Genomic DNA, 14986 nt, shown 5'->3' with positions numbered 1-14986 from the left:
TATCCCTCCAAACCCTTCTTATTCATATACCCATCCAAATGCCTTTTAAATGTTGAAATCATACAAGCCTCTATCACTTCCTCTGGCAGCTCGTTCCAATCACGGACCACCCTTTGTGTGAAAACGTTGCCCCTGAGGTCTCTTTTATATTTCTCCCCCTCTCAGCCTAAACCTATGCCCTCTCGTTCTGGACTCCCCTACCCAGGGTAAAAACCTGGTTTATTTATCCTAGCCATGCCCCTTATAATTTTATAAACCTCGATAAGATCACCCCTCAGCCTCCAATGCTCCAGGGAAAACAGCCCCAGCCTATTCAGCCTCTCCTTATAGCTCAAATCTTCAAATCCTGGCAACCTCCTTATAAATCTTTTCTGAACACTTCCAAGTTTCACAACATCCTTCCGATAGGAAGGAGACCAGAATTGCATGCAATATTCCAAAAGTGGCCTAACTAATGTCCTGTACAGCCGCAACATGACCTCCCAACTCCTGTACTCAGTACTCTGACCAATAAAGGAAACCATACCAAACCCCTTCTTCATTATCCTATCTCGCTGTGACTCAAGTTTCAAGGAGCTATGAACATGCACTCCAAGGTTTCTTAGTTCAGCAACACTCCCTTGGACTTTACCATTAATTGGATAAGGAGAAAGTGAGGACTGCAGGTACTGAAGATCAGAGTTGAGAGTGTGTTGTTGGAAAAGCACAGCAGGATAGGCAGCATCTGAGGAGCAGGAAAATTGACGTTTCAGGCCAAAGGTGAATGAGGCTTGTGGGCTGGGGCTGAGAGATTAATGGGAGGGGGTGGGGTTAGGGGAAGGTCGCTGAAAGCGATAGGTGGATAAAGGTGAGGGAGAAGGTGATAGGTCGGGGGGGACTGATCGACAGGTTGAGAGGGGAGTGCCGAGTTGGAGGTTTGGGACTGGAATAATGTGGGTGGAGGGGAAATGAGAAAGCTGTTCAAATCCACAGTTATCCCATGTGGTTGCAGGGTCCCAAAGAGGAATATGAGGTGGTCCTCTGGAACGATCGCTCCCAACGTACAAGGACAGAATCCCCCGGTCCTCACCTTCTACCTCACCAACTTCCATGTGCATCCTCTGCCAATTCCGCCACCTCCAAAGATATATTTCCCTCCCTACCCCTATCAGCATTCTAGAAACACCATTCCCTCCACGACTCCCTCATCAGGTCCACACTCCCCCCCCACCAGCCCACACCTTCGTCCTGGCACCTTTCCCTGCCACCACAGGAGGTGCAAAACCTGCACCCACACCACTCCCCTCACCTCTGTCCAAGGCCCCAAAGGATCCTTCCACATCCATCAAAAATTTACCTGTTCCTCTACCAATGTTAGCCCCGGCATCCATTGCAGCCAGTGTGGTCTCCTTTACTTCGGGGAGACAGGACACCTTTTTGCAGATCGTTTCAGAGAAGATCTCACAGACATCTGCACCCACCAACCCCACCGCCCCATGGCTGAACACTTCAACTCCCCCTCCCACTCCATCAAGGACATGCAGGTCCTGGGCCTCCTCCACGACGAAACCATTACCACCCGATGCCTCGAGGAAGAATGCCTCATATTCTGCCTTGGGACCCTACAACCACACAAGATAAATGTGGAATTCAACAGCTTCCTCATTTCCCCTCCCCCAACATTATCCCAGTCTCAAGTCTCCAACTTGGCACCTCCCTCCTGACCTGTCCATCACTTTCCGCCCCCCCCCCGCCGACCTATCACCTTCTCCCTCACTTTCATCCACCTATCGATTTTTCAGCTACCTTCCCCCAACCCCACCCCCTCTCATTTATGTCTCAGCCCCAGCCCACAAGCCTCATTCCTGATGAATAGTTTACGCCTGAAACATCGATTCTCCTGATCCTCGGATGCTTCCTGACCTGTTGTGCTTTCCCAGCAACACATTCTCGACATGAGGTGTATAAGTCCTGCCCTGATTTGCTTTCCCAAAATACAACACTTCACATTTATCTAAGTTAAACTCCATTTGCCTCTCCTCAGCCCAGTGGCTCATCTGATCAAGATCCTGTTGTAATCAAAGGTAACCCTCTTCTCCGTCCACTACATCCACAATGTTGGTGTCATCTGCAAACTTACTAACTATAACTCCGAAGCTCACATCCAAATCATTTATTGAAGATAATGTGAGTTAACGGAGTGACTGGGAGCGTAGATGGTGTTTGAGTGTTTGAAGAGGTAACCCAGCTGATGACAGAAAGATAAGGAGATGAGTGAATCCTTGAGCAATGACAATGGTTCATATCTTATCTTGGGCACATGTTGGGACAGACTCAGACTTTGATTCCATCTGACCTGATGTTACTGTGAGATAGATCCTTTCACACATGCTCAGCAGCTGTTCTTATAATAAGGACCTAGTTAACCTTTGCTCTGCATCATCCCTCATCTTTATCCCGACTGACTGTACACTATTGACAGTATTTATACTTTCACTTTAGTGAGTACAGTTCTGGGTGGCACATTGTAGGAAGGACATGAATGCAGTGGAGAGAGTGCAGAAGTGATTTACAAGAGTGATCCAGAGATGAGGAACTTTGGTTATAAGATTGGATTGAAGAAGTTGTGACTGTTGTCTTTGGAGAAAGGAAGGTGAAAAGGAGATCTGATTGATGTTTTCAAAACCATGAGCTCGAGTAGACCAGGAGAAACTATTCCTGCTTGCAGAAGGAAGAAAAAATACAAAGGCATTGATTTGAAGTGATTTACAAAAGGTACAAATGTGATATGAGACAAAAACATTCACTCAGCAAATAGTTTGGGTCTAGAATGTGTTACCGAGGAGGTGTGATGGAGACAGGATCAACTGAGACATTCAAGAGGATGGTGGGTCAGTATTTGGGCAGAAATAATGTCCAAAGATACAGAGGATTGGCACCAGGGAAAGATGCTAATTTGAAGACCCAAGGGAGACATGATGGGTGAATGGCCTTCTTCTATCCCCAAATCTGTACTTTACAGGAAGGTCTGCAATGTGGTTTCATTAAGCTCCTTGAATGTGTACAGAGATCTTCCGGAGATCGTACTGAGCCAACACATGTCAAACTGATTCTCAGAGGCTCCATTAGACGCTGTTTTCTCATTGTAATGTTTTAAGGTCAGTGTCTAACCAACTATCTGCCTCTTTTTTGTCTTTGTCCTCTGTCCCCCTTGTTTGAGCTGTGACAATGGGACGAGGCCTCTGTCTCCCTTGTTTGAGTTGTGACCATGGGACAAGGTCTCTGTCCCTCCCTGTTTGAGCTGTGACAATGGGACAAGGTCTCTGTCCCTCCTTGTTTGAGCTGTGACCATGGGACAAGGTCTCTGTCCCTCCTTGTTTGAGCTGTGACCATGGGACAAGGTCTCTGTTCCTCCCTGTTTGCGCTGTCACCATGGGACAAGGTCTCTGTCCCTCCTTGTTTGAGCTGTGACCATGGGACAAGGTCTCTGTCCCTCCCTGTTTGAGCTGTGACAATGGGACAAGGTCTCTGTCCCTCCTTGTTTGAGCTGTGACCATGGGACAAGGTCTCTGTCCCTCCTTGTTTGAGCTGTGACCATGGGACAAGGTCTCTGTCCCTCCCTGTTTGAGCTGTGACCATGGGACAAGGTCTCTATCCCTCCCTGTTTGTGCTATTAAATGGAGATCTGTGATGGGTGAAGCACTGAAGAAAGACTACTGTTGGAACCTGCAGTTTTATCTTTTTATTTTCTGTTAAAAACTAAGAAGGTCCATAGTATGTAACTTTTAACTTTACTTCATTTATTTTACACTACATTATAATTACTGCAATGTTTACCTCTTGACTTTTTTCTTCCTTTCTACCTGGTTTTTCGGCTTTTGTACCTCGGTATTCGTACCGAAGATGGCACTTTATGTGGAGACATGAAACATTTTTCTCTGTACTCCTGTATGTTTGTACTTGAGTACACATGGCAAGGAAGCCAAAATCAAATCAAAACCAGTTCCCTGGTGTTTCCCTGTACATTGTCCTGAACGTGTCTTACTGTTGCATTAGTCAGCATTGAAAGTTCTCGATTTTGTGAGGTGTCTTGATGCTTAAAAATGTCAACAGTGGGAATGAGCATCCAGCCCTTAAAATCAGGGGGTGACTGGGCTGAATCATCAGGAACAGGGTTTGTAGCCCACACCCCTTCACTCCCCAACACTGAGTGTCTCTGTATTTCTGTTTCTGTCCCTGTGTAAGGGGTTGCTGTGTCTCTCTGAACTCCCATTGGGGTGGACATCACTGATGTACTTTAATGTGTTAATGACCCATCCCCACAGTCTAGGGCAGTGCGGGCAGAAAGCTTCATGGAGGATCTGGAGTTATCATTCACACATTTCTGACAGCAAAGGGATCTTCTGGGATTACAGTCCCTAAGGTAACATTTGTTACAATGAGGAAGCCTCCTCTGTTCACCCTCACCACAGAAATGAAGATCATTGAAATGTTTCTGTGTGTTCTGTAAATCCTCAGTGAGTAGATTTTCAATCATTCATTCTGTGTGTTGTTACAGGGCCAGGAGAGGAACCCTGTCTCACCTGATGTTACAATCCAAGTGGGGGATTCAATGATTGATGATCTCACCAGCCCTTTGACAGTTACATTTCAGGATGTACCTTTCCAGGTGAGATAAACCTCCACATTATCATCGAGCTAAGCCTGTGAGCAGCCAGGTCTGACTGGATTGTGCAGCAGAGTCTGGATCATCTCCAGTGTTGATGAACAAGTTAAACTGAATGACCCCGAAATTCTATAGTCCTCAGGCTGTGAATGGAGCCCTGTCTGGGCAGGTTTGGAGGATTCAGAGCTGATCTCCTTGTCTCTTTAATGTCCATCAGAAGCTGTGATCATGGTGAGGGTGTGGAATGTTATGATGCTCTACAAATGAGGATCGCTGGGCCTTGTGAGACATTTCCCATCACTTGTGTCCTGAAATTCCTCTGGAGAGTTGAGAAAGGAGGGTCTGGGACAGGACAGAATGATTGTCCACCCCATGGATATGGCCCTGACTCCATCCAAAACCCCATGGTCAGAGGGATATCTCTGTTAAAGGTGGACCCCCCACAACATTCCTGGTAAAACAGGTTGTTCCCCTCGGGTCAGGTGACCCTGTTTCTTCAGGTTTGTGGAGCTTGGGGGAAAAGTTCATTAAAAATGGCCACGTTCCAGTTTGGTCACTTCATGAAATGTAATTGTTCACACAATGTTCCTTATACCCCACATTCTGGGGACCATAAACAGCAGAAGGAAATTAAATGGGACATTTTCCTCATTTACATCAATAGACCCACAGCCCCCCATGGCCACAGTTTCAGATCAGCAGGAGAAGGACAGGGACTCGGTGTAAACAGGTGCTGCCCCATTGGCCATCCAAAACACCCAAAACCCATCCCCTTTACAGCCTGAGAGACTCTGGGAGTGAAACCTGTTCACGGAGCATCACCTCAAACAGAGCTACACAATCTCACCTCAATTCCCTGACAGTAACAGCCATGTCCTGCCTGTCCTCAGGGAATTGAGGTGAGTCTTCACTTGAATCTCTCCCAGACGATGATGGTTTTAAGCTGTCATCTTTCCTTCATTATGACTCATCTCCATTTCAGTAAAATGACCTCCACAAGTTCTGTAAAGGCACTCGGCACGGGCTGCATTTTCCCAATCTCATGGAGACAGGTTTGGGGGTGAATGGCCTGGTTAAAGAGCCAGAAACCCTGACAGGTCACTCATTGACCCTGTCCAGGGGTGAGTTTCTCATGATAAGGGACTGGAGCAATCACAGGACTCAGCAGCAACCTCCACAGAGATGGCCAAGCAGTGAGGCCAAATATGACCCCAATCAGGGACCATGATCCTCCAGTGCTGCAATGCTGCTGGTGTTACACAGGCCCCTGCTCTGTCAGGAGTTGAGTAACATGGTGGAAGGGCTCTCTCACTGGGAGGGCAGTGGACCATGGGTAACTGATATAACTGACAGCTTCAGGGAGCTGCAATGCTCACAGTGGTCCTGGAGTAGTGCAGACAGTCTTTCAGAGGGATCACTGTCCAACCTGAGGTTCCTCACAGGACTTTGTATCGTTCTCACCACTGAAGAGAGAGACATTTGTGAGTGCCCCTATTTGAAGGTGTCTGCTCGGTCTCTCCCGTGTCCAGCAGCGTTCTCCTCTCCCAATGAGGCTGCTGTCTGGACACTGCTTCAGACCCTCCCCCTGGGCCCTGTACTTCCTGGTAAAGTTAAAGATGGTGAATGGAGAGGTGACCAATTAGGAACCTGCTTTGTGTAAAGTTACTTTGGTGGGAACACTGAGGTCATACCCAGGATCCGGAAAATTATAACCCAATAATTTCCCAGTTGGCATCACATTTCCTCCTCCTTCCCTGCCTTACCCTGTTAGACAGGCGAGAGAGAAATGTCTCAATGTGTTTGTATCGACCCAGCTGCTTCAACTGTGTTATTGTTGGTGAAGCTAATGTTCTGGTTTATCTTTTCCATTTTAGCCCGATTCTCCACCATGCAGCTCCTGGGACTCTGGTGGAAATGGTAAGTGAAGATTGTTTTAAAATGCTGACATCACTCAATACTGGAATGTGTAAATGAGGGAATGATTCTCATGATTAATAATTCTCCAATACAGGCCCCTTCGATCAGAATGGATGTAACACCCCCATGAGCAGACTGGGGAACAGAGTGGATACGATCACTTGCAGATGTGACCGTCTGGGTTTCTTCTTTGCCCTAACACTGGAATCGAAGGTATGAATCGTGCTCATCTCCACACTGTAAATAAACTCCAATATAAGGTTCAATTGGCCTGGAAAGTGAGACTGTTATCACATTCTTACTGCAGTTCAATACAGCTCTGCCCAAGTCTTGAACATGCCTCTGCAAAATATTCTGTAGCTCTCCCACCCCAGTCTCGATGTTTACTTTTAATCTGTTTAAAAACCAGCAATGTAACAATATTTCAGCCTCTCAGTTCAGATGAACCTCCTGCTTGAAATCCCGTTCTGACTTTGATCTCAGTGCCCATACATGGATTTTCAATGGGCCTCCCAACTCTGCTGCAGTGTCTGAGCTCCCGCTAGTGCAGACAAACCAGGGAAATCAGTCATGTTTTTTTCATTCTCTCCCAGGATGCAGGTATTGCTGGATGGGCCAACGATAGTTCCCTGTCCCTAATTGCTCTGGAGAAGTTGGTTCTGTGCTGCCTACTTGAACCTCCATAATGTTTATCCCCACAATGCTGACAGGAGGGGAGTTCTGGGAGTTTTACTCAGTGGCTGTGAACTAATGGTGATTTATTACCAGATCAGATGGTGTGTGGCTTGAAGGGTAACTTGCAGACGGTCCTGTTTTCATTAATCGTCTGGCATCATCCTTCTTGATGATGAATGGAGCAGGTTTGAAAGGTGATTTTCAAGGAGTTTTGGTGAGTTAATCCAATAAATGGTACTTACTGCTACCACTGTGATCCTGAGCTGCACGTAGTGAGTGTTGAAGGTGGTGGATGTGATGCCAACCAAGTGGTTTCCTTTATCCTGCGAACTGCCAAGCTTCTAGAATGTTGTTCCTCATTCAGAATTCTCCCGAGATGAACATACGGGCAAATGTTTTATTGACATTAATTTTAAGACAGCTCGAATATAATAACAGAAATGTGTTGCTGAGTCTGAGTTTTGGGCCCCATATCGAAGGAAGGGTATTGGAGGAGATCTCAAGGAGGCTTAAAAGAATGATCCCGAGGATAAAGGGCTTGTCACATGAGGAGCAAATGGGAACTCTGGGAACATACTCAATGGCATGTAGTCGGATGGCGGGATCTGACTGCAACTTGATACTAAGAGGCCTGGATTGAGTGGATATGGAGAAATTGTTTCCACCAATAGGAGATTAGGAACTGGGGACACAGCCTCAGGGTGAAGGGACGACCATTTAGATGAGGAGGAATTTCTGCTGCCAGAGGGTGCTGAAGCTGTGGATCTCATTGCCCAAGTGTCTTTAAGATAGAGATGTACAGGTTCTTGATCAGTCAGGGAGTAAGGGTTATGGGGAGCAGGCAGGAGAATGTGGTTGAGGAACAGGCCAGCCATGATTGAATGCTAGAGCTGATTCAATGGGCTGAATGGCCTCATTGTACCCCTGTCTTATGGCCTCAGCAGGACATTTCTGCTCTCGTAATCTTGCCCTCTCGAAGTGAATGCTAATATTGCATTTGCTTTCCTCACTGTCAGATTTGATACATAATCCCCACATCTAAGTCAGTAGAAGTATGATCGATGCAATTTATCAAGGCCGATTTCATTTTAAGATCTGAACTGTCCAGTCCCGTCATCAGCTGGAACCATAGTAAGGACAAGTGGAGAGTATCCCATCAGAATGCTGAGGTGTGCCTTGTAGACAGGCTTACGAGTGCAGAGGTGAGTCACTCACAGCAGAATACCGAGTTTAGAGTTCAAACTGGTGGCATCGGGATGTTGGTTACTTTGTCAAGGGTGTTTAAAAAATCGTCAGAGAGTCTGGAAGAGGGACCGAATGCAGCAGGTGTCAGAGAGCAGGTCACTGCAAACCCCTGTCTGTGTGAATGGAGGGTTGTTGATTTGATGGGGTTTATGACAGGGGGAATACATATTGAAAAACATTAACTTGCTTAATGATCAAGGATTGATCTTTGGACAGTTTAGGAGGAGATGACTAGAGGAAGAAGGGAATATATTTTCTCACCTAAAAAGCATGGCCATCTTGGTGTAGGAGATTAACTTGTGAAACTTCCAGACCAGGAATGTTTGATTCGAAATATGCAGATGATTACAAGACTGAGAAAGAGTAAGCTTTCAGTGACATGAGTGTTCATGTCAGAGACTTGACAGCGCACTGTTAAAAAAATCTGGAAGCAGCACTTAAGTTGAATTTAAAGATTTGACATCGAAGGTAAATTTCTCTGGATTTGAATCACTATAAAATGATACTATCAGGGATTAGATGAGAGTTTGTTATGCCGTGTTTTAACATCTGTCAAACTATGGTGACTCAGTGGTTAGCACTGCTGCCTCATAGCACCAGGGTCCCATGTTCAATTCCAGTCTGTGTGGAGTTTGCACATTCACCCCGTGTCTGCGTGGGTTTCCTCCAGGTGCTCTGGTTTCCTCCCACAGTCCAAAGATGTGCAGGTCAGGTGAATTGGCCTTCTAAATTGCCCATAATGTTCAGTTCAGAGGGAAATGGGTGTGGGTGGGTGACTCTTAGGAGGGTCGGTGTGGACTTGTTGGGCCGAAGGGCCTGTTTCCACACTGTAGGTAATCTAATCTATATTCTTTATTTAGACAGCTTTTTTGTTATTTTGTCCAGGAAGCTTCTGTTTTATTGCTGAAGTGAACTGCAGCCTTGTGTATCTGTGGTTCGGTAAATGAGCCTCACTTTAAAAATAAATATGATTTATACAATCCAGATTTCATTCTGCGATCTTAACTGTCAAGAGTGTGGTGCTGGAAACGCACAGCAGGTCAGGCAGCATCCGAGGAGCAGGAGAATCAACGTGCATAAACCCTTCATCAGGAATGAGGCTTGGGGGGGGGAGGGGGGGGTCGCTGAGAAATAACTGGGGGGGAGGGGGTGGGGCTGGGGGAAGGTAGCTGGGAATGTAATAGGTAGGTGGAGGTGGGGGAGAAGGTGATAGGTTGGAGAGGAGGGTGGAGCAGATGGGGAGAAGGATGATGGACAGGTCAAGAGGGCGGTGTCGAGTTGGAGGTTTGGGACTGGGTTAAGGTGCGGGGAGGGGAAATGAGGAAACTGGTGATATCCACATTGATCCCATGTGGTTGCAGGGTCTCAAGGCGAAAAATGAGGCATTCTTCCTACAGGCATCGGGTGGTTAGGTTTTGGCGATGGAGGAGGCCCAGGACCTGCATGTCCTTGATGGAGTCGGAGGGAGAGTTAAAGGGTTCAGCCACGGGGCGGTGGGGTTGGTGGGTGAAGCTGTCCCAGAGATATTCTCTGAACTGATCCACAAATTGACATCCTGTCTCCCTGATGCAGAGCAGATCACATCAGGTGCAATGTATACAATAGATGATGTGTGGGAAAGTACAGGCAAATATCTGTCAGATGTGGAAGAATCCTTTGGGTTTTGGACAGAGGTGAGGGGGGAGGTGTGGGCACAGGTTTTGCAATTCCTGCGTTGGCAGGGGAAAGTGCCGGGAGTAGGGTGTGGTCTGGTGGGGGTGGCGTGGCTCTGACAAGGAAGTTGCAGAGGGAATGGTCTCTCCAGAATGCTGACAAGCGTAGGGAGGGAAATATATCCCCCGTGGTGGTGTCTGTTTGGAGGTGACAGAAATGGCGGAGGATGATGCGATGTATGCAAGGGTTGGTGGGGTGGAAGGTGAGAACCTGAGGGGTTCTGTCCTTGTTGTTGGAGGGGTGGGATTCAAGGACGGAGGTACGTGAAGTGGAGGAGATGTGCTGGAGGGCAGCGTCGACCACGTGGGAGGGGAAATTACGATTGTGGAAGAAGGAGGCCATCTGGGACTTTCTGAGGTGGAATTGGCCATCCTGGGAACAAATGAGGTGAAACAAATTTGGAATAAGGGATGGTGTTTTTACAGGTGGTAGAGTGGGAGGGTGTAGTCCAGGTAGCTGTGGGTGTCCGTGGCTTGGAAGATGTCCATGGTTCGTCGGTTGTCGGAGATGGAGCTGGAGGGGTCCAGGAAGGGGAGGGAGGTGTCCAAGATGGTCCAAGTGAATTGAGGTTGGGGTGAAAGGTGTTAGTGAAGTTGATGAACTGTTCAACCTGCTCCTGGAAGCACGAGGTAGCACCGATACAGTCATTGATATAGCGGAGGAACAGGTGGGAGGTGGTGCTGGTGTAGCTGCAGAAGATAGACTGCTCCATGTATCCAACAAAGAGGCAGGCATAGCTGGGTCCCATGTGGGTGCCCATGGTTACCTATTTGTTTTGGAGGAAGTGGGTGGATTGGAAGGAGAAGTTGTTAAGGGTGAGGACCAGTTCAGCCAGCCAGCTGAAGGTGTCAGTGGAAGGGTACTGGTTGGGAGGGCGTGAGAGGAAGAAATGGAAGGCTTGGAGACCTTCGTTGTGGGGGATCGATGTGTACAGGGATGTCCACGGTGAAGATGAGGTGTTGGGGGCCAGGGAAATGAAAATCTTGGAGGTGGTGAAGAGCATGGGTGGTGTCCCGAACATAGGTGGGGAGTTCCTGGACTAAGGGGGACAGGACGGTGTGAAGGTCGGCCAGGATCAGTTCAGTGGGACAGGAGCAGGCTGAGACAGTGGGTTGACTGGGGAAGTCAGGTTTGTGAATCTTTAGTAGGAGATCTCTGGGACATCTGCATCAACCAACCACACTGACCCATGGCTGAACACTTCAACTCCTCTCCCACTCCACCAAGGACATGCAGGTCCTGGGCCTCCTCCATTTCCAAATGCTAACCATCCGACACCTGAAGGAAGAACTCCTCATTTTCCGCCTTGAGACCCTGCAACCACACAGGATCAATGTGGATTTCACCAGTTTTCTCATTTCCCCTCCCCCCTCCCCCACATTATGCCAGTCCCAAGCCTCTAACACAACTCCGCCCTCTTGACCTGTCCATTATCTTTCCCATCTATCCACCCCACTCTCCTCTCTGACCTATCACCTTCTTCCCCACCTTCATCTACCTGTTGCATTCTCAGCTATCTTTCCTCCTCCCCCCCGACCCAGTCCCAACCCCCTCCCATTTATCTCTCAGCTCCTCAGCCCACAAGCATCATTCCTGGCGAAGGGCTTATGTCCAAAACATCAATTCTCCTGCTCCTCGGATGCTGCCTGACCTGCTGTGCAGTCCTCACTTTCTCCTCCCTGGGATCTGAACTGTCTGGCGATAATATCAGCTGGCATCCTAACAAAGACAAGTGGAGAGTATCCCATCGGAGTCCGGAGTTATGTGACGTAGGCAGGCGGATGGATGTAGGGATGAGTTACTCACAACCCAATTCCCAGCGGTTGGCCTGCTGATTGGCCACTGTATTTATATCGCTGGTATAGCTGGGCAGTGGTAAGCTCATCACATTAAAAGTGGGGAAGTCAACAACGATAATTCCATTGAATGTCAGGGGGAGATGGTTATATTCCCTCTTGCTGGAGGTGACCACTGTCTGGTAGTTGGGAGTGAAGGTTAACTTTCCACTTGGCAGCTGAAGCTCCATGTTGTCCAGGTCTTGCTGCATGTTCACACGGACTGCTTCAGTAGCTCAGGTATAGTACTGAGAGTGAAGATCCTCACGTCTGACCTTATGATGGAGGGATTGTTGTGTAAGAAGCAGCTTATTCAGGTTAGGCCTAGGACACTCCCCTGTTGAAGTCCTGCCGAATATTCTGCACTGAGATAATTGATCTCCACTAACCACAACCACCTTCCTTTGTAAAAAAAACAAATTACTGCAGATGCTGGAATCTGAAACCAAAAGAGAAAATGCTGGAAAATCTCAGCAGATCTGGCAGCATCTGTAAAGAGAGAAAAGAGCTGATGTTTCAAGTTTAACTGACCCTTGTCAAAGCTAAAAAAAAGGGAGAAGTAGGGAGTTATTTATACGAGGCTGAGAGAAGGTGATTCATGGCTCCAGAAGCAAAAGTAGCAATAAAGAGGTGATAATGACCTTCCCTGTGACTTGCCACTTCAGCACCCAATCCTGTTCCCATACCCACATGTCTGTCCTTGACCTGCTGCAATGTTCCAGTGAAGCTCAACACAAACTGGAGGAACAGCATCTCATCTTCCAACTAGGCACGTTACAGCCTGCCGGTCTCAACACTGAATTCAACAACTTCAGATGATTATCCCAACTTGACCCCTCTGTTTTCATTCTGCTCTGTAATTTTATTTCATTTATTTTATTTACTTTTTTTTCACTGTTCCGTACCTCTTATTTTTTGATTGTCTCTCTTTCTCTCGCTCCCCACTCTCTCATCACCTTTTTCTTCTCCTCTTCCCCCTTTGCTATCCTTCTCCCCTGTTTTCCATTTTGCCTCTGCTTCACCCATCCCCCACATATTGTGTCACGTAGCACTGGCTTCAGCCTTGTTCACTCATAGCTCCTAATCTCCCTATAATCTCTCTATGCACTGTCATTATCACATTTTATTGCTACCTTTGCTTCTGGAGCCATGACTCACCTTCTCTCAGCCTGGTATAAATACCTCCCTATTTCTCCCTATTTTTTAGCTTTGGCAAAGGGTCAGATAGACTTGAAATGTCAGCTGTTTTCTCTCCTTACAGATGCTGCCAGACCTGCTGAGATTTTCCAGCATTTTCTCTTTTGGTTCCATCTTCCTTTGTGTTTGGTATGGCTCTAGCCAGCGGAGAGTTTTCTCCCTGATTCCCATTGATTCAGGTTTTCCTGAGGCTCCATGATGCCCACCCCTGGTTAAATACTGCCTTGGTGTCAAGGGCAGTCACTCTCACTTCAGTTCAGCTCTTTGTGAACAGTTGGACCAAAGCTATAATTCTATCAGGGGCTGGGGATGCTGTCGTTCCCAAACTCCGATAGCAACGTATTGCTGAAAGTGCCATTTGAGAGCCCTATTAACCAGGCCTGCTCTGGTTATCAACAATAGGGTGGCACGGTGGCACAGTTGCCTCACAGCGCCAGAGACCCGGGTTCAATTCCCGCCTCAGGCGACCGTGGAATTTGCACATTCTCCCCGTGTCTGCGTGGGTTTCCTCCGGGTGCTCCGGTTTCCTCCCACAATCGAAAGATGTGCAGGTCAGGTGAATTGGCCATGCTAAATAGACAATAGACAATAGACAATAGATGCAGGAGTAGGCCATTCAGCCCTTCGAGCCTGCACCGCCATTCAACATGATCATGGCTGATCATTCCCAATCAGTATCCTGTTCCAGCCTTATCAGCCTCAGGTGACTGACTGTGTGGAGTTTGCACGTTCTCCCCGTGTCTGCGGGGGTTTCCTCCGGGTGCTCCAGTTTCCTCCCACAGTCCAAAGATGTGCAGGTCAGGTGAATTGGCCGTAGTGTTAGGTAAGGGGTAAATGCAGGGGTATGGGTGGGTTGCGCTTCGGCGGGGGCGGTGTGGACTTGTTGGGCCGAAGGGCCTGTTTCCACACTAAGTAATCTAATCTAATCTAATAGACAGCTTGAGCTGTAATTGATCGGGTTGGTTCAGTCCTGGTTCCTGTCGATGAGATATTCCAAGCTGCTTTATAAATGGCAGCGCTGTACCTTGGTCAAGGGTGTGGTTACCGCTGGATAACTTAACCTTTGTGTCCATGTTAGTGTCCAGGACCTTCAACTGCTCCTTGCTATGACATGGAGTGAATCCACTGACCCACGGACTGGCATCTCCAGTGCAGGGAATGTCAGGTGGAGGCCAAGATGGAGTTTCCACTCAGCAGTTTGAGCCAAAAATGATGACAATGCTTCAGTCTTGTCCTTTGCCCTGATGTTCTGAGCTCCCTCTTCATTGGGGTGGGGGATATTTGTGGAGCCTGCTACTCCAGAGAATTGTCTAATTGTCCACCTCCATTCAGCATCAGGACTGCAGGGCTGAGATTTGACCCATTGGTTGTGGGATTGCTTAGCTCTGTCTATTGCAGGCTGTTTACAATGTTTAACATGCAAGTAGTCCTGTGTTGTTGGATCACCAGGTTGGCCCCCCATTTTCAGTGATGCTCATGTTCTGTTGATTCACCCTTTTTCCTGGGACCATGCTCTGGATTCTGGAAAGTGTACTCCAGTACAACTTAAGCTTTCCCAAGGTTAGTCGGAGATCCAAGCTTGCTCAGCTGCACCAAGCAAACACTACTTGTGGGATTATATGATCTCACTGTATATTGCCCTGAGCTATTAATGTCTCACAGGCTTCTTCACAGCCACACCATGGCTCTCAGTACTTTTGCTAAATCTTAACTGTGTAACTGCTTTGATATCTACTAGTGGGCGGCACGGTGGCACAGT

At 47.7% G+C, this 14986-nt stretch overlaps 1 protein-coding gene across 1 annotated transcript in view; it reads right to left on the bottom strand.

Moving 5' to 3' along the window:
* LOC140496212 (uncharacterized) overlaps positions 1–12242 on the bottom strand; it is a 33496-nt gene extending 21254 nt beyond the window's left edge. The window contains exon 1 of the mRNA XM_072595711.1: positions 12002–12242. Coding sequence (XP_072451812.1) covers positions 12002–12242 — 241 coding nt within the window. The remainder of the gene's footprint in view (positions 1–12001) is intronic.
* Between the last annotated feature and the right edge of the window lie 2744 nt (positions 12243–14986).

Source organism: Chiloscyllium punctatum, chromosome 26 (assembly GCF_047496795.1).
Source record: "Chiloscyllium punctatum isolate Juve2018m chromosome 26, sChiPun1.3, whole genome shotgun sequence".
Lineage (NCBI taxonomy): Eukaryota > Metazoa > Chordata > Chondrichthyes > Orectolobiformes > Hemiscylliidae > Chiloscyllium > Chiloscyllium punctatum.
Note: the sequence above shows the minus strand (reverse complement) of the source record. Positions and strands in the feature narration are given on the sequence as shown.